The sequence below is a fragment of the Armigeres subalbatus genome, chromosome 2, assembly GCF_024139115.2.
Source record: "Armigeres subalbatus isolate Guangzhou_Male chromosome 2, GZ_Asu_2, whole genome shotgun sequence".
Taxonomy (NCBI): domain Eukaryota; kingdom Metazoa; phylum Arthropoda; class Insecta; order Diptera; family Culicidae; genus Armigeres; species Armigeres subalbatus.
The window spans coordinates 36,044,445-36,066,799 of NC_085140.1; the positions used below are offsets into that span (position 1 = coordinate 36,044,445).

Genomic DNA, 22,355 nt, shown 5'->3' on the forward strand with positions numbered 1-22,355 from the left:
ATCATCCTGTTGAAAACAGCTCATCCAAATCTGTTCAATATGCTGGCAAAGTAACGAAAATTTCATTTTTTTAACATCCGGTAAACGGTGTGAATAAATTAATTCAATGTTTCAAATGGATCTCTAATGCATTGACGAAATAAAAATAAACAAAAAAGATTGCGTTTTTCTAGAAAACGCAAAAAACAAAAATTATTTTGAAAATATATAAAAAGTTATGTGCAAAATCTTTTCTGGCCCGCTAGCAAGTGTGAATTCCAAAAATTGGCCCGTGGCTTGGAAAGGTTGGGCAGGCCTGACTTAGGCTGTGAACCATTCCACCGATTCGTTTAACTTTTAGTTAAAATTTGACAGTTCGATGGTTATTTCGCCGTAGTTAAAAATAACCCTGCTCCGGAGCATGGTTAGATTTGACAGTTCGATAGTTGAACTTTGTTCGCGAGAAAATTGGCGCCAAATCCATTTCGTTTCGAATAACTATCAATCTGTCAAAACTCAAATGGGTCGGCTTCGGAGTAAAATTTCAACCACGATAGGAAAATAACCATCGGAGTGTCAAATTTTAATTAGAAGTTAAACGAATCGGTGGAATGGTTCACAGCCTTAGTGTGAAAAACGGAAGCAAGAATAGCAAAAATAATATTCGGGAACTACGAACACGCTGGCTGCACGCTTTGGAGTCGGACTTGGGAACCTAAACGTTTGGGGAAACTGGAGGAACACCGCTAAGACCGACGATCACGCTGTAGTCAGCCAGGTAGGTATGTTGCCGTGAATTTCCATAGTCCTTAGCTTTGATGTATAAAAACTAACAAATTTGTAATTGTGCCTTGCAATGAAGTGATAACTTTCGTAATTAGGTGTGTAAAATTTATTCGCAGTACAAACAGCACGTGCTATCAAAGCATCCAGCACGTGGCGCTCAAATTTTCAAAAATATCACAGCGGCTTTCCTTCTGGGTGTAGATATGTTTCACTAAGGCGACTCTTTGGCACTTACTTTTCGATACGACTGAAATAAGTGTAGGAGTAAATTTATTATCTACGGTACAATACAATCATCAGAATACATACAAATGCTCACATGGATTTTCCAGTCTTCTTGCGCATCCATGTGTATTGTATAGGTACATAATTCGCGGTGAATCAACGAGCCCGCATACGAATCGGTCCGCGGAGCGTCCAGTTCGCAATTGGCCGCCTATCTACAATGTCCTCCAGCAGCGGCTGTTCGCAGCCCAAACGTTTGCTAGATTTGAGTTTAGAAGATAAGAAACGCTTCTTGGATTCAATTGATTACGTATTTTCTGATTGCGATGGTGCGGTAAACATACGCAATATGGTGCAGAGGATTAAATTTTAAATTGAGCTCAATTGTATCCTATTTTCTAGGCGTAGTTTGGAATTTGTATGGACCGATCGAAGGTATTGGCAGTGCGATCAGTGCATTGAAGAGCATAGATAAACATGTAGTCTACGTCTCTAACAACAGTGTGCGGACGTCGCAGAACTATCGAGATCAAATACAGAAGTTGGGATTGGGACACGAAGTGGATGATGCGGATATCGTTCATCCAGTCATTAGCGTGGTCAAGTATTTAAAGTCAATAAACTTTGAAGGCTTGATCTATGCAATATGTGGGGAACCGTGCCTGAAAACTTTGAGAGATGCAGGTTATGAAGTTATTCATGGTGTACGCTGCTAATGTCAACTTTGTAATGTCTGCATTAATAATGACACAATTTACTTTATAGCCCAGTGATGTAATGGCAGAGTCACTTCGTCTTATCATTCCTGCGATTTACGATAAGAAACCTGTTAAGGCAGTCGTGATGGATTTCGATATCAACTGTAACCATATTAAAATGCTACGGGCGGAATTGTATTTAAAGGGCGACCCCGAGTGCCTGTTGATTGCGGGCGCAACGGATAATAGCATAGCCATATCGCCGCAACTTGAAGTTCTTGGCTCAGGATGTTACGTGGATATATTAGAAAAGGCTACCGGGCGCAAAGCTATCGTATTGGGTAAGCCTGGATACCAGTTGGGGGTGCAGCTTAAGGAACAATACGGAATTGAAGACCCTACGCGAGTGTTGTTCGTTGGGGACATGATTGCACAGGATGTAGCTTTCGGAAAGGTTGCTGGATTCCAGACCCTGCTGGTTTTAACTGGAGGGGCCAAAAGAGCGGATATTGAGAAGCAGTTGGATCAAAACTGTACACCTGATTACTATACCGAGAGCTTTGCTGATCTATCCAAGGTGATAGAAGAAGTGAATGATGCGTATAGTAAAGCAAATCTTTGAATAAATGTGTTAATCAGACAAAAGAAAGAGGTTTCCGATCAAACCATCATCAACGGTTTGTCGTTTATCTCTTTCTGTCTTTCGCAAAATTATGAACTCACTTAAAACACGTGGTTGTTGAAAGCCAATTTTAACTCTTTCTTAAGCAAAGTTACAATGTTTAAAAACAAAAAATATTTTAGTGATAAGCTGAAGATTGTCGCTATTTACAACATCTTGGTACTATTGGACAACAATCAGAGCATCGAAAGAAAGCCCGGTTCTGGACAGCCAACGACCCTGAGCGACAAGAAGCTCCAAAGAAAGCTGAAGAGGAAAACCGAGGGAAAAGTGGCTTCATCGCTGCGTGCGCTTGGCCGGGAGGTCGGTGCAACCGGCAAAATAGTGAAAAAGTACTCGGCGAACATGAACATATATGTCAGGAAGCGGAAGTCGCGTCCACTGATTTCGGAGCTGCAGCCATCCGAAAGAAGTCCATTTTTTTTAATGCAAACGTTAGCGCAATGTTGAACAACAGGCACGACTGTCTTAGTCCCCGGCATAATGCGAACAAAGTGTAATTTCCCCGAAATCTCACACAGTTATCATCCACCGTTGCTTTGATGAGTCTGGTAAGCTTCCCAGGGAAGCTCGTCCATAATTTTCCATAGCTCTACACGATCTATACTGTCGTATGCAGCCTTGAAAATCGATAAACAGATGGTGCATTGGGATTGGGACATGGTATTCGCGGCATTTTTGGAGGATTTGCCGTACAGTAAAGATCTGGCCGTCAACGAAGCCGGCTTGATAACTTCCCACGAACTCGTTCACTATTGGTTACAGACGACGGAAAATGATCTGGGATATCATTTTGTAGGCGGCATTAAGGATGGTGATCGCTCGAAAGTTCTCACACTCAAGTTTGTCGTCTGTCATGTAAATGGGGCATATCGGCACCAACATCTCAAAAGGGAGAAGCTGGTTTTGTAAACAAGAGCTTCTCACGTATCTGGTGTGCTAATTTGTGTTCAGCCACGCAATCCAGCGCCATTTAATGAAAGAAGAGGTTTGCTTCCATCAGTGGTGTTGCTTTGCGTGAGTTTGCTCAAAATAACCCCACATAAACGTGAGAGGCTCTTGTTCACAAAAGCAGTTTCGCCCTTTTGAAACATTGGTGCCGATATGATCCCTTCCTACCACTCCTCCGGTAGCTGTTCAGTTTCCCAGATTCTGACAATCAGTCTACAAACCATGCAGGCAAGTGGCCTTTTTTTCAGCTCCAATACTGCTCACCAGCTGCTTTATTGATCTTCAGCTGTCAGATGGCATCATTAACTTCCCTCAAGGGGGGGCTGGTTGGGTTCCATCGTCCGTTGAATTGACGTAGTCATTTCCTCCGCTCTCTTGACTTTCACTGCCTGTACTCTCAGCGCCATTTAAATGTTCCTCTTAGTGTAGCTTCCACCTTTTGATCACCCCACGTTTGTCCGTCAAGATGCTGCCATCCTTATCCCTGCACATCTCGGCTCACGACACGAAGCCTTTGCAAGATGGGTTAAGCTTCTGATAGAACTTGCGTGTTTCTTGAGAACGGCACAGTTGTTCCATCTCCTCACACTCCGCTTCTTCCAGGCGGCGTTTCTTCTCCTGAAAAAAGGCGGGTCTGCTGTCTCCGCTTCCGTTTAAAGCGTTCCACGTTCTGCCGTGTCCCTTGCTGCAGTGCGATCGCCTACGCTGCGTCCTTCTCCTTCAGAATCTGTCTGCACTCTTCGTCGAACCAATCGTTCCGTCGAATTCGTCGCATGTAATACTCCGTTGTACTCCGCTGCATCGTTAATGGCTGTTTCAACTGTATTCCAGCAGTCCCCAAGTGGGGCCCTATCAAGGTTCCTGTTTTCCGGCAACGCCGCTGCCTCGAGGGCGCAGTTTAACCATCACCATATAGTGGTTAGAGTCGATGTTAGCGCCACGATATGTCCAAACGTCGATAATGTTTCCGTGACTGTAATTTTTATTACATTTTGTACTAAGTGAGACGTCTGTTTTTCTGTGTCCAGGCCTTGGAAATTTCGTTCAAAAACGAACGAATGCTTCGTTTCTAGCCCACAGTGAGGTTTTATTTTCGGTGGACGGATTGATGTTCGCTCGATGACGTGCTGCTTGCTATACGAACAAGGGAAGAGACAAACACAAAGCATTAAACAAATTTTGTTTTATGCACTGCAAATGGGGAGTTTTGAACGTGACATGTTCACAAGCCAGGTAGTGCCAAGAAGGCATCGTGCAGAAGGGCAGCGTGAGATGAGGATGCTTCCTATGTTCATCGGCAGTGTTTCAGATGCGAGTGAGTGCTGTGTAAATATAAAACCAAAATAGCGAGAAAGAGAGCCTGCATTGTATACCTCCGACATCCAGCGGATAAAGGTCGACCGAGACTGTACCTACCCCGAAGCTCGACGCATCCTGCAGCTGGAAAAGAGTGGAGAGTCATCGTACGCCGACGTCGTCAATGCAGGTCAAGCCTCTACGAGGAATTCTACGCGGACGGTGTCTGAAGAGCGCTCTCAGTCAAGTGGACCGGATCAACCGACAATCGCTACACTTCTTGCCGCCCTCGCTGAAAGAGACGAGCGAATTCGCAAATTAGAAGCCATGATGGAGGAAAGCCTCCGAAGGAATGCTGAGCTCCAGAACAAGCTTGATAGAATTATCGACAGCCAGCTCCTTCAAACAGCAACAACTCCCCAGCCAACCGGAACCGCTGAACTTGAGTCGATGGATGACACTCTCACTTCCATCGAGAAACCGAAAGGGCCCAGCCCTGCCCATAGTAGCTCCTTTACCACAGTCGAACCCACCCCTCAGACCCTATCCAAAGCTGACTCCCAGGATACTTCTCGGATCTCCCCTGACCCTGTCTTCCTCTCACCCCTTCCCATCAAGGAGAGAGCGAACTCAGGCGATGTTACGCCGATCGGCAACCACAGAACGGTCTGCACACTCGACACCCACCAGTGTTGCTAAAGTGCGGGTATCTCCTCAATCTTCCGGCTTCAGGATCGCCGGGAAGAGGAATATCGCTAGCACGTCACCAGATCCAACTGCCGAATCCAAAAGTATTCCAAAAACCCAATGGCTAAATACCAAGAATAGCGGTTCTACCGCTAAGTAATTGGAACCTTCAACTCCAACATAACAGCCTCCAACGTGCCACAAATTTCAAACACCACCAACACCAACGAGCCGACGTCCGACCCAGGTAGCCGAGGCACCATTGTACCGGACGCTATACCCCAACCGGAACCTTTGGAACGACCCCGGCGCCTGGTAAAGGCCGAGGACGAAGAACTACAATGCGGAGCCCTGGATCGTCGGGGCACCGGTAGACCGGAAGTCAAGACCCAACCGGAACGACCGGACCGACCTCGGCATCCAGAGGACGAAGAAGAGCCTGTCCAGATCCTTTGGTAGTCGGGACCCTCCCCAGTGCGGACGTCATTCCCACACCGGAACTGGGGAACAACCTCCGGCACCATTGGATAGACGGAAGAGGGACGCATTATCCCCCTGCAAGCTTGTCAAGCGCAAAGTATCAAGCCGCTGTTTCTCCGGTGGACCTCGTGGGAAGCAAGCGAAAACCAGATGGCGTTCTCGGGTCGCGAAATTTTCCCCCGACGGACGACGTGGGATGCAAGCTGCAAGGCAATGTTCAAGCGCAAAGCAGAATTTTCAAAGTCAGTATAAAACTCTCCCTCTCACCACACGGCCGCGTTCCGGGCAACCCTGGGACCTCCACCCGGCCCATAAGTCCCAACCGTTTCAGTGTCCTGGGTCCCCCGGGCACTCCAACCCGGGCAATAAGTCCCACACCCACCGTTCCTCGCCCACTTCTGGTGGCTCTAGCAGCGCAGGTCCCTCTTGGTCGCGCAACGCAGCGCCCAGTGGTTCCAACTCCTCCTCGTCGTCATCCTCCGACGCATCGAGCTCCGGGTCAGTCAGTGGATCTCCTTCCTCCATTGGCTCCGACCTGCCCAGGATACCTCCAAGATCAGGATCTGGTACTGTAAGTAACCCCCCTTGTACCATTGCTCTCCAAGAGATCAACCGTGTATCCAACACCCTCATGGATTGGACCCTTGGAGGCAAATATCGTTGGATTAGCAAGGTTGTGACTAACTTCAGACACTCCGTAGCCATCGGGATATTGAAGAACTTTGAACCCTTTGATCCCCTTGACATCGAGGAAGAGGTGCCGGCTGTCGGTGTCCGGCTACATGGAGCTATGCCAATCACGATTATCAACGTGTACATCCCCTGCGGCGCCTTCCCCGCCGTCAGAAGAAAGGTAAGAAACTTGATTGAAACTGCTACACCCCCCTGCTTCTCCTTGGGGACATGAACGCTCACCCCATGTGGGGAGGGTCAAGGGCCGACCCTCGCAGCTCCATCCTAGCCGAAGCGTTGCAAGAAGACGATCTCGTCACCCTTAATGACGGGGCTCCCACCTTCTTCAACGGGCACTCCGCAACTGCCATCGATGTTTCCCCGGTAAGTAGGCCCGTTCTCTATGGTAGTAGCCACTACCCGGTGCAGATCTCCACCAGCACTCCCCCTCCTGTGGAAGTCAGGCGGTCCCGTTGGAAATACGACGAAGTGGACTGGGAGGAGTACGAGCGCGTCACGTCGATCGCTTGCGCGGACCAACCTCCCTCGTCCATCTCCGACTTCACCAGCATGATCCTTGCCGCAGCACAGCAAGCCATCCCCCGGTCCAGCGGTCGTCCCGGCCGTCGTGCTCTCAGATGGTGGTCCGAGGAAACTCGGCGTGCAGTCAAGGCCAGGCGAAAAGCCCTTCGGGCATTGAGAAAGCTAAGCACCAACCACCCTCTCAGGCCAGACGCCCTGGACTGTTACAAGGAGAAACACCGACAGTGCAAGATTATCATCAGGGAAGCGAAGTCCAAGTAATGGAAATAATTTCATCGATAGCATCAACCCGTCCCAGACCTCCACTGAACTTTGGAGGCGGGTAAATGCGATTAGTGGGAAATCGAGGGGATCTCCAATCCACCTCGATCAGGGCAACCGTACAATCTCAGACCCTGCACAAGTTGCGAATGCTCTCGGTGACTACTTCGCTTCCCTGGTAGCAGTTTCCCAGTACCCAGCCGACTTCCAGAGAAACATTGCTACCAGTAGTCTCCACCTCCAAACCACTCTTATTCCCGTCCTTTTTCAGTAGGAGAGCTGGCCCATGCGCTTGTCAAGTGCAACGGGAACTCATCCGGGCCGGATGAGTTGGGGTATCCCATGATTAAACGGTTCCCTCCGGCCGCGAAGGCCCTTTTTCTTAACCTCGTCAACAGCATTTGGGAAAACCGCACTTTTCCCGACGACTGGAGAAAAAGCTTTGTTATTCCTATCTCGAAGAGCAGTGTAAACAGTCGCGATGCTTCTAAATTCAGGCCAGTCTCCCTGACCTCGTGTGCGTCCAAAACCGTTGAAAGGATGGTCAATCGGCGACTTAGGGAAAAACTAGAAGCTGACGGAAGGTTTGGCCACCGTCAACACGCTTTTCGGCTAGGGTATGGCACCAGCACATACTTTGCCAACCTGGGCAGTGTGCTCCAAGAAGCGTATGTGTCGCTAGTGTCGCTTGATATCGCCAAGGCTTTTAGCCGGACCTGGACCCCATTGGTCTTTAGAAAATTATAAGACTGGGGTATCACAGGCAACATGCTTGCTTTCATCAAGAACCTCCTCTCTCGACGAACCTTCCAAGTGCTTATTGGCGTCCCCCAAGGCTCGGTCCTAGCGGTAACACGCTATGGACGGGGTCAACGTGCTGTCCGCAATCGTATATTTGTTTGTATACGCAGACAACATCTTGTTGGTCGTAGTGGGTAGTACACCTGGAAGGACCAGGATCAGAACTCAGGCCGCAGTAAGCATCATCTCTCGCTAAGCTTCATCCGTCGGCTTTGTTATGAACCCCTGTAAATGTGTCCGGGACACGTTTGCAGCGGCCGGCATCAGTTAGCAGGGCCATCCATAAAACTCGGCACGGAGGCCATCCCTAACCGGAAGATCGTCCGTATACTTGGCGTCGACATCGACCGGAAACTCTCCTTTCTACCGCACTTCCGGGCGGTAAAGGAAGCTTGCAAACCCCGCGTTAATCTCATCAAAACTCTCTCAAAAAACACCGCACTAACAACAGGAGCACAAGATTAAACGTCGGACAAGCCATTATCGATAGCCGCCAGCTATATGGCCTAGAGCTTACATGCCCTGCCTACCGAAGCCTTATCAACACTCTTTCGCCTGTTTTACCTCCGGTTTACTCCCATCCACCCCCGCTGAAGCTGCATGTGCTGACGCTGGCGTCCTCCCTTTCCGGCATCGTATTTTAATGACCATTTGCCGCAAAGCCGCCTCTTTCGCTGCCTCTACCTCAGGTGAAGTCAGGATCCCTCTCCTCGATGAGGATGACCGGATCCTGAGAAGTGTAGCCGGTACCAGCCTCCCCCCAGTGGCGCGGGTCCACTGGCACGGAGCGAAGGGCTGGCTGACGCCTTCAGTAAACATCGACAGCACCATCGCTTCGCGGTTTAAAAGGGGAGACAACACAGAGGAACTCCGACGGTCTGTTTTAGAACTGCTCGCAACACGCTTCCGGAACAGCGAGATCCGGTACACCGACGGTTCCGTATCCAGCCGAGGAGTCGGCTTCGGAGTCTATGGACCCAATCTGGCCATGTCGGATAGCTTGCCACGCCAGTGCAACATTTTTTCCGCTAAAGCCGCATCCGTCTTTGTTGTGGCCACTATCTCAGCAAATAAACCAATCGTGGTCCTCACGGACTCTGCGAGCGTGGTTTCTGCCCTCCAAAGCGAGATACCCAAGCACCCCTGGATCAAGGGAATACTATCAGGGATGATACCCGGTACCACCTTTGCCTGGATCCCCGGTCATTGTGGCATAAGGGGAAATAACGAGGCCGACGCTCTGGCAAGTGTCGGACACGAGGGTCTATTATACACCCGTTCCGTTCCGCTGGCCGACGTTAAGAAATGGACGAAGAGCTGCCAGGACTGGGCTCGGATATGGAGCAGCAATAGGGCGCACTTCCTTAGGAAAATTGAAGGAACCACCGACTCCTGGAATGAACCAGCCACCCAGAAAGTGCAGCAGGTCATCTCAAGGCTCCGGACTGGTCACACAAGGGTCTCTCACAATTTTGGTGGGGGCCCTTTCCGGTCCATTTGTGAACTATGTGACACAGAAAATAGTGTAGATCACTTTGTCTGTCGGTTTCCCAAATATGGCTACCCCCGAAATCTCTACGCAATACCGGAAGGTTTTTTTTTTCAAAAGGCTCCTTTCAAGAGGCTTGAAAGCTTTATTCAAAAGGTTCGGAAGCCTTCTTTCAAGAGGCTCGGAAGCCTCCTTTCAAGAGGTTCGGAAGCCTTTTTTCAAGAGGCTCGGAAGCCTCCTTTCAAGAGGCAGGAAAACCTTTCAAGAGGCTCGGAAGCCTCCTTTCAAGAGGCAGGAAAGCCTCCTTTCAAGAGGCAGGAAGCCTCCTTTCAAGAGGCTCAGAAGCCTCCTTCAAGAGGCTCAGCCTCCTTTCAAGAGGCTCAGAAGCCTCCTTTCAAGAGGCCTGGAAGCCTCCTTCAAGAGGCTCAAGCCTCCTTTCAAGAGGCTCAGAAGCCTCCTTTCAAGAGGCCTCAGAAGCCTCCTTTCAAGAGGCCTGGAAGCCTCCTTTCAAGAGGCTCAGAAGCCCCATTTCAAGAGGCCTCAAGCCTCCTTTCAAGAGGCTCGGAACCCTCCTTTCAAGAGGCCTGGAAGCCTCCTTTCAAGAGGCCTGGAAGCCTCCTTTCAAGAGGCTCGGAAGCCTTCTTTCAAGAGGCTTGGAAACTCCTTTCAAGAGGCTCGGAATCCTTATTTCAAGAGACTTGGAAGCCTCCTTCAAGAGGCTCAGCCTCCTTCAAGAGGCCTGGAAGCCTCCTTTCAAGAGGCCCGGAAGCCTCCTTTCAAGAGGCTCAGCCTCCTTTCAAGAGGCTCAGAAGCCTCCTTTCAAGAGGCTCAGGAAGCCTCCTTTCAAGAGGCTCAGCCTCCTTTCAAGAGGCCTGGAAGCCTCCTTTCAAGAGGCCTCAGAAGCCTCCTTTCAAGAGGCCCGGAAGCCTCCTTCAAGAGGCTCAGAAGCCTCCTTCAAGAGGCCTGGAAGCCTCCTTTCAAGAGGCCTGGAAGCCTCCTTCAAGAGGCACGGAAGCCTCCTTTCAAGAGGCTCGGAAGCCTCCTTCAAGAGGCCTCGAAGCCTCCTTTCAAGAGGCCTGGAAGCCTCCTTTCAAGAGGCTCAGCCTCCTTTCAAGAGGCCTCAGGCCTCCTTTCAAGAGGCTCAGAAGCCTCCTTTCAAGAGGCCTGGAAGCCTCCTTCAAGAGGCTCGGAAGCCTCCTTTCAAGAGGCCTGGAAGCCTCCTTTCAAGAGGCCTCAGCCTCCTTCAAGAGGCCTGGAAGCCTCCTTAAGAGGCTCGGAAGCCTCCTTCAAGAGGCTCAGGCCTCCTTTCAAGAGGCCTCAGCCTCCTTTCAAGAGGCTCAGCCTCCTTCAAGAGGCCTGGAAGCCTCCTTCAAGAGGCCTGAAAGCCTCCTTTCAAGAGGCGCGGAAGCCTCCTTTCAAGAGGCGCGGAAGCCTCCTTCAAAGGCCTGGAAGCCTCCTTCAAGAGGCTCAGAAGCCTCCTTCAAGAGGCCTCAAGCCTCCTTTCAAGAGGCCTGGAAGCCTCCTTTCAAGAGGCCTGAAGCCTCATTTCAAGAGGCCTGAAGCCTCATTTCAAGAGGCCTCAAGCCTCCTTTCAAGAGGCTCGAAGCCTCCTTTCAAGAGGCTCGGAAGCCTCCTTTCAAGAGGCTCGGAAGCCTCATTTCAAGAAGCTCGGAAGCCTCATTTCAAGGGGCTCGGAAGCCTCCTTTCAAGAGGCTCGGAAGCCTCCTTTCAAGTGGCTCGGAAGCCTTCTTTCAAGAGGCTCGGAAGCCTCCTTTCAAGAGGCTCGGAAGCCTCCTTTCAAGAGGCTCGGAAGCCTCCTTTCAAGAGGCTCGGAAGCCTCTCTTCAAGAAGCTCGGAATTCTTCTATCAATAGGCTCAGAAGCGTCCTTTCAAGATGCAACGGAAGCCTTCTTTTAAGTGGCTCAAAAGCCGCCATTCAAGAGACTAAGAAGCCTTTTATCAAGAGCTGCAGAAGCCTACTTTTGAGAGATTCAGAAGCTCCCTTCAAAAGGTTCGGAATCATCGCTTCAAATGGCTCGGAATTATTCTTTCAAAAGGCTTGGAAGCCTACTTTCAAGAAGGGGTACCCCAATTGATGCAAAAGTTTGAAGGGGTACCTTTCAAGAAAAAGGTTGAGAACCGCTGGTCTAGCTGAATAGCATGCTATACAGGACTCTCACCGAACCTTTTGTGAACTTTGATGTCCACTTTAGAAGCTTGAAATTAACTTGATGTGAACTTGATAGTTCGGTTAACTACTTAAAAAGTGAGCTGAATAGACTTCTATTCAGGATCCATCTTGGAGCTGATTAAGCCAGAAATGTACTGTTATCCGAACTTTTGGTTACTTGGGAATTCATGCAAAAACATGCAAGATGATAGAAAATATGCGATCTATTCCCCTAAAGTGCTTTTTTGACCTTTCTTATGTGATTTTTTCAGTAAATTTTACGATGCACGAGAAAGGCATCATCGCCGCTAGGTGGATTAATCTGGGTTTTTTTTAGTTTTTTAGAAAATCAAAAATCGGAGTCAAAAGAAGCTCCGCACGAGGTACATCGAGATCGCCAGACTACTACCAATACTACAACCATGATCATACCAGGATGGTGACTTCATACATCAATATGGCACTGTCACGCATGCTTTAAATATTATCATTTTTTTGTAGTGCGTGTTATTATTACACAAATGCGATTTCTCTTAAACGACTGACCAAAAGTTGTTGAATTATTATTAAAAAGAAAAAAAGAAAATTTATAAATAAATGATGATTGTTAGTAAACTTCCACTAGTTGAAACGGAAAGAATTGAATACCAGATCGAACAATACTGATTTGTTTAGTATTTTCAAAGCTTAATGTATATTCTTTTTCATTGAAAATAATATTAAAATGCATTTAATAAAACTAATCAAAATTAAGTATGTTCAACTACACTTTGTTCTGGTTAATGGAATAAGGCTATTGAGAAACTTAAATTGCGCATGTACCGACTGATTGACAAAATTAAAAAGAAATTAAATTAATTTTACTTTTTAACTAGAAAAGATTTTTACCAGATCAATTAGTTAGGGGGAATGACGGCTTTGGCAGGTTTTGTTCTATTATTGGCAGGGTTTTTTATGACTGACTAGGCTCAAATTTGGCCTAAACATTCTTTGCATATCAAAGAATATTGTGGCCAAATTTCATAAAATTTGGTCGACAAAAAACCCCTGCCAATAATAGAACAAAACCTGCCAAAGCCGTCTTTCCCCCTACATACAATACAATAATATGCGATGGTATACAACAAACGCCTTAATATATGCAATATCGGGATCATGTGTTTCCAAACTGTGGGGGATCAAGTGTGTCCATGTTGAGTATTTATCTTAATAAAGCAACACTTAATTGAATGAATTCATTCAATTCTACAATAATAAAACTTTGTCCAGTAAAAATTTGACACGTTTTGGTTGGACATATTCAAAGTTATTAAACTTTTCTCCTTTAAAGAAAAAAAGGATTGAGAATGCTTAAGTAATAAAACCTCTCTAAAACCCATAAAGTAACTAATATAAAATGTTACTCAGATTCAATAATTTATCTAACAGATCCGTTTGCACATATCAGGGGTATAAAAATATGATTAATTTTCAAGAAAACAGGGGGGATCATGTGTGTCCAGTTTCCCCTAATGTGGAACCAGGTATTTATTGAAGACATATTTAACCAACGAACCGATAATCTAGAATCAATTTGAATATACATAATTACATGATTCAATGAGCTTTTACAACTCTCATAATATGCCTCACCTTCAACACCACATTGACCGGCATCGTATAGCTAAAAGAGCTAAAATCTCTTGCACCTAACACTCACACATGCATGCACCCATATCCTGCGCAACAGTTTTCCACCCAACAAGCAGCACGTGGTTGCTTACCACCCACCATCTCACTATGCGTTTGTTGGTACGTACCTTTGCTACGGTGCACCCATCCAGATCCAACAGGGAAGGAACACAGTGGAAGCGCAAATGGAGTGCGGAAATTCGTTGAAAGCAAAATTATTATGACACAGGCGCGGCGTCGGCATCTTTCCATGCCGTTCGTTGGTCGCTTGCTTGTTGCTGGTCGGCCTGACGGGAAATATTCTGAAGGATCAACTTCGGTACCAACCAGCTAGCAGCATCCGGTCGGTGGTGGCCAGCTACAGAGCTATAAAAGGCCACACGGTTCGCCGATCCGCTGCCAGTTTTCCAAAGAACGTTGCCTCGTGCGGATCTCCAGGACTATTGTAAAGGAAGTTAAGAAAGTTTGGTGTGTGAGTGTTGGAAGTGGTAATCATATAATTTTTGAAAACCATTTAGCTTTTGGGTGTTGTATTCTAAGCAGTTTATTGCGGTGGATTAGCCAAAGCTAGCCTCTCTCGTGGTGACAGAAACAGTGAACTTCCGGGAGACGGAAATAGAGAGTTTCCGTGTCTCCTAACCTGCTTCTATTGTTCTAGTTCACGTGTTGTACCGAATCTAGTGCGCTAGTAAATATACGGCATCGCTATCCAAGTGGATAATTACACATCCGACGGCAAATCCTTTGAACTCACTATAGTATGGCAGTGCCCGGGGCTAATCAAGTGTAAATCCTACAGATCCCACGGCGTCTCGTACGCAGCACAAAACAAAACACGAATCATAAAATGCAGTGTTTGTGATAGATTTGTTTTAGATTCAGAATGATGTCCTTCTTAGTAACTTGGTCCGAATTTTCCCTTTCGATCTAAAGCTATAAAAAATAGAAGCAACAAGTGGTTTATTTTTAAAGGCGCTTGGCGACGCTACGGAAATTCCGCGTAGGAGTTTGTAACTTTCGATTTAGCAACCGGATCCGCGTCAGCGCCATATATGTTCGAGCTGGATGACCCACGGGAAAAGCTGAGATTACTGGAGACCCCAGTCAAGCTGGTCGACAGTCCAGGTAGGTAACAGCATGAAGTCTCAACCATCACTGAATGATGAAAGTACATCAACCTGGTAATTTTAATTTAGATAGTTATTTAGAACTTTTTAGTGGTATGTTTTCACTTGTTATTAGACAAGTTAGTACTATAACATTTAATTCACCACCTCAATAGGATATGACTAACTCTTTTTACGATGTATGATAATTGTATTACAGTTCTATATCGATTTAGTTCTCAAGCTGCACATTTCAATCATTTGAAAATTTAACATTTTAATACATGTATGGAAGCTTACAAAGTGTTACTAGCAGTTGAGTAATTGATCTGCTATTCTGATTTCAAATTCGTGTGTAAATAAAGTCAATGGCATACCCAGTTTGGTGATCATAATGTTTAAGATGGCACATCCAACACTTCTATTGGAGTGCCATCTTTACAGGTCTAATCATATGTCTCATGCAGTTTATGTTACTTCCTTAAGATGGCCTAATAATATTAATTACAATTGCTCTCACATCTTTACGAAATACAGTAAAATATATTTAAAAAATATTTTATTTTATTTGATTCTCATTCATACAGTGAAATTGAATGGATTAGTACCAACTCGTCCTGTAGATAAGGGAACAAAATATGAGAGTGTCATCCAACTAGCGTTGATTAAATTATTGTATAGCTCTGCACATAAGAACTTTTAAAAATCTAAACAAAAACTGAGTGTATGCTAGACCATACAATTTTTTAAGCTTTTCTTACATTTCCTTTATAAAAAAATCATAAGGGCTGTGTACAAGACACGACCGCCCGACGTAAACTACTTGAAACAGTTTGGTGAAATGAAGAATCTAGTGCCATTATCCATGAGTGTTACAAAATTACTCTTTGGATTTCTTATGAAATTTACATTTTAAAAGGAACTAATATATTTATGTAATTAAAAAAAATTTATTGAATTCTCGAGTTTTGTATAATATGAGTAGTTTCGTTTTGTTAGTTTAAACTCAATTCATTGTTCTTTTTCAAATTTTTCGAAAAATATTCTAAATGAGCTTAACTAAACTTGGGTATTTCTAAATTTCAATTTATCAGGTTTAATTGCACTTTTTACTGTATTTAATTAATGGTTAATTAAGTTTTAGAAATGAGGATAACTACTGTCAAATCACTGAAGACGCTAACATGTTTTTGCAAAGACCACGCGTCAAAGCGCACTCGTGATTTCGCTACTGACGGCATCATTTCGATTGAACTGTCTCCATCTCCATCTTTCGATTGATTGTTAATAATCCGCCTTCCCAATCACAAGCTGCAACAAAATCAAATAAGATCTTGAGAAAATTTCACCTGGCTGCCACTGATGCCATCCATACGAATTCTTATTTGTAGCATCTCCTCCCGGGGCGCACTCGTGATTCTGCTACGGACGGCAACATTATGGCGTCGCCAAGTGGTTAATTTGCTCTTTGAACAATATTCGCCTCACCTTCCTTTGCATAGGATGGTGGCCCTGAGAAGAACCGATTGATTCGTTCAGCAACTCCGCCGATGCTGGGACCGCCGCCCGCTAAATTTCTAATGAAATGCCACGCGCGCGGGGGAGTTTTCTTATCATCAATAAAGATGGCTCATTAGTCCCGCCTCTTTGTTGTCCGGTATGGCTGCAAATATTGTGTAACCGTCAAACACTCACCAAAGGGGCGTGGCTACAGATTCAACTTTATTGATTACAAGAAAGCAGCTCTCCCGCGCGCGCGAGCCATTTCGTTCGAGATGTCGCGGAGAGCAGACCGTGGTACCACCTTCGGCATCGGCGGAGCTCCTACCGGAAATTTTATTCCCGGCGATGGTGTGGATCGCGCGGTCGTCGTCATTAACATTAGCAGCGCTCAGATTAAATTTTCTTGTATGAAGTAGGGGGAATGACGGCTTTGGCAGGTTTTGTTCTATTATTGTCGGCGGGGTTTTTGTTGACCAAATTTTATGAAATTTGGCCACAATATTCTTTGATATGCAAAGAATGTTTAGGCCAAATTTGAGCATAATTAGTTACAGAAAACCCCTGACAATAATAGAACAAAACCTGCCAAAGCCGTAATTTCCCCTACTAACGATTGGCTACCATCAATGAAAGTAGCTCACAAGTCACAACTTGAGGCGAGATGAATTTTGATCAAAGTAAAACTTAATTGCTTGGTGATGGCAGATTGTTTTCCGTCGGTAGTAGAGTCACGAGATCGCGATTCAGAGAAAGACTTATAATTTTAGTAGGTAGTCATCCATGCGAATACATTTTTGCAGCTTCTCCGTTTGACGCGCGCTCGTGATTCTACATACATACAGAAAACATGCGATGATTCAACTCATCCATGAGTTTTTAAGTGCTGAGTTGGGCTTGATTTGAATCGTCCATGAGTTTTTACCACAACAGACCAAACCAAAGGCGTTATCGCTGGAACCGCGCTGGTTCGTTCTCCGTGACATCCAGAATGAAAATGACGCGCGCACGCGAAACATGGGGCTTTTTAAACACAGGGAAAACGAAGCAGTGGATCAAAAGGCCCGTACCTTACTGCAATCTGATGTCCGTGTTGGGGATTTATGAGCGGAATTGAATTTTTCGCCCGGTTTGGAAAGAAATAACATTTTCAATAGTTTAACGTTGATAATCTATAGTATCAGTAGAATTGGCAAATTGCTGGAGATTTTCCGAATCTATTGATAAGCAAATCTCGAAAATCTATCGAAAGATAAAGGCGCTATTAGCGTTTGAAATCTATCCTAATTTCGTGACGGTTTTGAATTTGGAAATTTCGGTTTTACACCCTGTATCTGAGTCTTCCCCTTAGACGTAGTTTACGTCAAAAATGCGCGAGCAAAAAACACGTCTGTACGTGCTGCTGTCTTGAACTGGAATAATGCTGATTGCGCCACGCGCGCGGGGGAGAGCATTTTTCTTATAGCCAATAAAGATGGCTCATTAGTCCCTCCTCTTTGTTGTCCGGTATGACTGCAAATATTGTGTAACCGTCAAACACTCACCAAAGGGGCGTGGCTACAGGTTCAACTTTATTAATTACAAGAAAGGAGCTCCTCCGCGCGCGCGAGCCATTTCGTTCGAGATGTCGCGGAGAGCAGACCGTGGTACCACCATCGGCATCGGCGGAGCTCCTACCGGAAATTTTATTCCCGGCGATGGTGTGGGTCGCGCGGTCGTCGTCGTCAGCATCAACAGCACTCAGATGGAATTTTCTTGCGTGTCTCTACGATGGCGGCTATGGTGGTGTTTATGGTGTCATCAGTGAAAGCAGCTCTTAAGCCATAATTTGAGGCGAGACGAATTTTGATCAAAGTTCATATTAATCGCTTGGTGATGGCTGATAGTTTCCGTCGGTGGCGGAATCACGACCGTGCGTCAGGGACGCAACAAAAATTTATTCGCATGGATAGCATCAATACCAGTGAAATTTCCCCTCAAGATTATTATTTTAGTTGATAGACTGCTACTTGTTTCAGGTTTAATTTCCATCCATGCAAATACATTTTTGCAGCCTCTCCTTCTGACGCACGCTCTTCGTTCCTACCGATAGCGTAGGTAGCGCTCGTAACAGGATCGTTGCGACAGAGAATCCAACGATGGCAATCTGTTGCGGTGTAGCGGTAGAACCATAGAGCCAGCATCTGCATTTGAGTGAAATACTCTTGTGATATTCTGACTATCGGATGGTTGCTGTTGTGTTGGTGATTAGAAATCCGCATGATCTGAAATCTGTCCTTTTCAGGGCATTAAATTTTTCATTGGAGGAATTTGGTTTGACTGAGAGTAAATTCATGAGATTGTTGCAATAAATCGGCAGCAGTAACGCAAAAATTCATAAGATTCAATCCATCATTCGACTTCTGCAGAGTAAGTGATTAAAAATCCATCGAAAGAAAAAGACGCTATTAGCGTTTGAAATCTATCCTAATTTCGCGACGGTCTCGAATTTGGAAATTTCCGTTTTACATCCTGTATCTGAGTCTTCCCCTTAGACGTAGTTTACGTCAAAAAATTATTTCTACTTAACCTTCCTTCCAAACATAATGGTGGTCCTGAAAAGAACCGATTCATTTCCACTTATGTGCCTCATCAACATCACGATGTTGATTGCCAGATTCAACGATGCTGTTGGGAACACGGATGTCAAGTTGTATTGCTGTTGCCAGGACCGCCACCACAACCTGACGAAAAATTTCATCCGCATCATCACTCATAAATCTCAATCAACGAGCGCTCCCACGCGAACGAAATCGTCCGTTCTCCGTGACATGCAGAATGAAAATGACACGCGCACGCGAAACGCGGCGCTTTTTATACACAGCGAAAACGAAGCAGTGCACAATGGGGAAATCCGATTTCAAAGGTGGAAAAAATTGATAACTTTCTTCACGAACAACTTACAGAAGAGATCAGGAGATTATTCGAAAGGGAATTTTGCAAAGAATTCAGTGAGTGCTGTTTCATGGACGTGTAACGCTTCTGTATGTAGTTATTGAGCTCGTTTTGCCCTAATGCCCCATATATCGCGAGTTTCCAAACTATTTGTCATTTTATCTTTAAGACATTGTTCTAAAATTGTGTTTATCTTTTCACTGTGGATCCATAGAAGGGCACTAAATATATTTTGTTGGTAAAAGTTGGAAATTTAAAGATTTTGGGGTCAAATAAGCATCAAAGTGCATTTTATGTGCAATTTTCATGTATTCTGTAAAAAATAGTAATATTTGCAGTTAAGTGTTGATATTATTGTCCCAAAGTGTTGAACAGATATTGACAAATGTTTGCTGAACGAAAATTAATGAAATAAATCGTTTCACAAATGTTTTATTTGATTATTTGTTGAGTAAAAAACGATTTTTAAAAACTTTTGAATAACACCGATGCCAAACATTTCCAAACCATACCCGATAGCACAACTAAACAAGAATAGTCATCTGTTATGTCTTGATGTGATCATAGATAGGAGGTGATGGGAGATACTATTTTTTCTTACCTTTTTGCCCAAATTCCCCTATAAAATAATATAGCTCAATGATTTCGAGCAAGGAAATGATGTAGTAATGTTAATTTAGTCGATATTTTCCAATGATATAATAAAAATAACGAATAATCATATAATTCATTAAAATATTGAATTATAGGGGATTTAGGGGTCATACAGCTCATTTAATGTAATTTTTTATTCAAAATAGGATAACATTTTTCACAGACAACGCACATAGATGATTAAGGGCTTATTCGAAAGCGAGTTTTCCAAGTTTTCCAAGAAATTCAGTGAAAAATGTTTTTTAGACATGAGACACTTCTGTATGTAGTTATTAAGCTCGTTTTGCCCCAATGTCGCATACATCACAGTTTATCATATTTTACGTGCTTTTATCTTCCAAGTATTGTACTAAAGATGTGTTCTTCTCTTCATTATAGATTCATACATAGCACTATACATATTTTGTTGGAAAAAGTTGGAAATTTAAGGGATTTTGGGGTCAAATAATCATCAGTGTGCATCTATGTGAATTTTTCATGTATTCTGTAAAAAAAAATAATACCCAAGAAATCATTTGCACTATATTACGTCAAATAATCATTTAGGGTTAATATACGGTGGTTTAAAAACATGTAAGTATTGAAGTAGCTCCTAATATGGTCAATTTTGGCAAAATCTACAGCATCAATGTTACTCCATCATTACTTAACCCAGAATCATTGAGCTATATTATTTTATAAGGGGAATTTGGATGAAACGTCATGAGAAAAGAATATTTCTTATTTACTCCTATCTATTGTCACATCGACTAATATATTTACTCTTATCTAGTTGTGCAAACGGGTATGGTTTGGGAATGATTGGCATCGGCGCTTTTCAGAAGCATTCAAAAAATCGTGTTTTACCCAATAAATCACAAAACAAAACACTTGCGACACTAACTTCATTAGTTATTGTTTCGCAAACATTTATCAATGTCTGTAGAACATTTTGGGAGAATAATAATAATTTTATTATTTTTCACAGAAAACATGAAAAGTTCACGTAAAGTGCAATTTAGTACTTATTGAACCCCAAAATCCCTTAAATTTCCAACTTTTTCCAACAAAATATGTATAGTGCTATGTATGGATCTATAATGAAGAGGAGAACACATCTTTAGTACAATACTTGGAAGATAAAAGCACGAAAAATATGAGAAACTGTGATGTATGCGACATTGGGGCAAAACGAGCTTAATAACTACATACAGAAGTGTCTCACGTCTACAAAACATTTTTCTCTGAATTTCTTGGAAAACTCCCTTTCGAATAAGCCCTTAATCTTCTATGTGTGTCGTCTGTAAAAAATGTTATCTCATTTTGAATAAAAAATTACATTAAATGAGCTGTATGACCCCTAAATCCCCTATAATTCAATATTTTTAATGAATTATATGATTATTTGTTATTTTCATTACATCATTGGAAAATATCGACTAAATTGACATTACTACATCATTTCCTTGCTCGAAATCATTGAGCTATATTATTTTATAGGGGAATTTGGGCAAAAAGGTAAGAAAAAATAGTATCTCCCATCACCTCCTATCTATGATCACATCAAAACCCATAACAGATGACTATTCTTGTTTAGTTGTGCTATCGGGTATGGTTTGGAAATGTTTGGCATCGGTGTTATTCAAAAGTTTTTAAAAATCGTTTTTTACTCAACAAATAATCAAATAAAACATTTGTGAAACGATTTATTTCATTAATTTTCGTTCAGCAAACATTTGTCAATATCTGTTCAACACTTTGGGACAATAATATCAACACTTAACTGCAAATATTACTATTTTTACAGAATACATGAAAATTGCACATAAAATGCACTTTGATGCTTATTTGACCCCAAAATCCCTTAAATTTCCAACTTTTACCAACAAAATATATTTAGTGCCCTTCTATGGATCCACAGTGAAGAGATAAACACAATTTTAGAACAATGTCTTAAAGATAAAATGACAAATAGTTTGGAAACTCGCGATATATGGGGCATTAGGGCAAAACGAGCTCAATAACTACATACAGCAGCGTTACACGTCCACGAAACAGCACTCACTGAATTCTTTGCAAAATTCCCTTTCGAATAAGCTCCTGATCTCTTCTGTAAGTTGTCCGTGAAGAAAGTTATCAATTTTTTCCACCTTTGAAATCGGATTTCCCCATTGTGCAGTGGATCAAAAGGCCCATACGTTACTGCAATCTGATATCCGTGTTGGGGATTTACGAACGGAATTGAATTTTTCACCCGGTTTGGAAAGAAATAACATTTTCAATAGTTTAACGTTGATAATCAATAGTATCAATAGAATAGGCAAATTGCTGGAGAGTTTCCGAATCGATTGATAAGCAAATGTCGAAAATCCATCGAAAGATAAAGACGCTATTACCGTTTGAAATCTTACATGATTTCGTGACGGACCCCAATTTGGAAATTTTCATTTTGCACCCTGTATCCGAGGCTTCCCCTTAGACGTAGTTTACGTCAAAAACAAATTCCATAATTTTAAGTTCTTCTTTGTTCATGCATGTATATAAACACAATCTCCAATTAAATTAGGTATTTACTACTTTAAATCAACATTGACTCAAAGCACCAAAAAATATCAAATTGAAACTCATTGTTTCATTTGACTAATTTGTCGATAACTTCTTTAAAAATCTATTTTCTTTTTATTATTTGATAGACAATAAATGATTCCACATATTATTTAATTTGAAATATTGAATGTTTAATTGTTTGCATTCCCAGATTTTATCTAGTTGAGAGTCCAATGTTTTTTGA

General features: G+C 43.7%; 2 protein-coding genes across 2 annotated transcripts in view; both read left to right on the top strand.

The window, feature by feature from the left end:
* The first annotated feature begins 1,161 nt into the window (after positions 1–1,161).
* Positions 1,162–2,522, top strand: LOC134214239 (uncharacterized). The gene is made up of 3 exons (XM_062693645.1): positions 1,162–1,319; positions 1,393–1,694; positions 1,756–2,522. The coding sequence occupies exons 1-3, from the start codon at positions 1,211–1,213 to the stop codon at positions 2,308–2,310; spliced, it is 966 nt and encodes a 321-aa protein (XP_062549629.1). The 5' UTR covers positions 1,162–1,210; the 3' UTR covers positions 2,311–2,522.
* An 11,254-nt stretch (positions 2,523–13,776) lies between these two features.
* Positions 13,777–22,355, top strand: part of LOC134218455 (sodium-dependent dopamine transporter) — a 123,937-nt gene continuing 115,358 nt past the window's right edge. Inside the window, exon 1 of the mRNA XM_062697459.1 lies at positions 13,777–14,516. Within this exon, the coding sequence (XP_062553443.1) occupies positions 14,444–14,516 (73 nt within the window). The 5' untranslated portion in view covers positions 13,777–14,443. The remainder of the gene's footprint in view (positions 14,517–22,355) is intronic.

Excerpts from the sequence above, each read along its gene's own strand:
- LOC134214239 (XM_062693645.1), top strand. The coding sequence starts at position 1,211 with ATGTCCTCCAGCAGCGGCTGTTCGCAGCCCAAACGTTTGCTAGATTTG. Across the intron at positions 1,320-1,392 it reads CGTATTTTCTGATTGCGATG|GCGTAGTTTGGAATTTGTAT; the intron begins GTGCGGTAAACA and ends CCTATTTTCTAG. Across the intron at positions 1,695-1,755 it reads GTTATGAAGTTATTCATGGT|CCCAGTGATGTAATGGCAGA; the intron begins GTACGCTGCTAA and ends TTTACTTTATAG.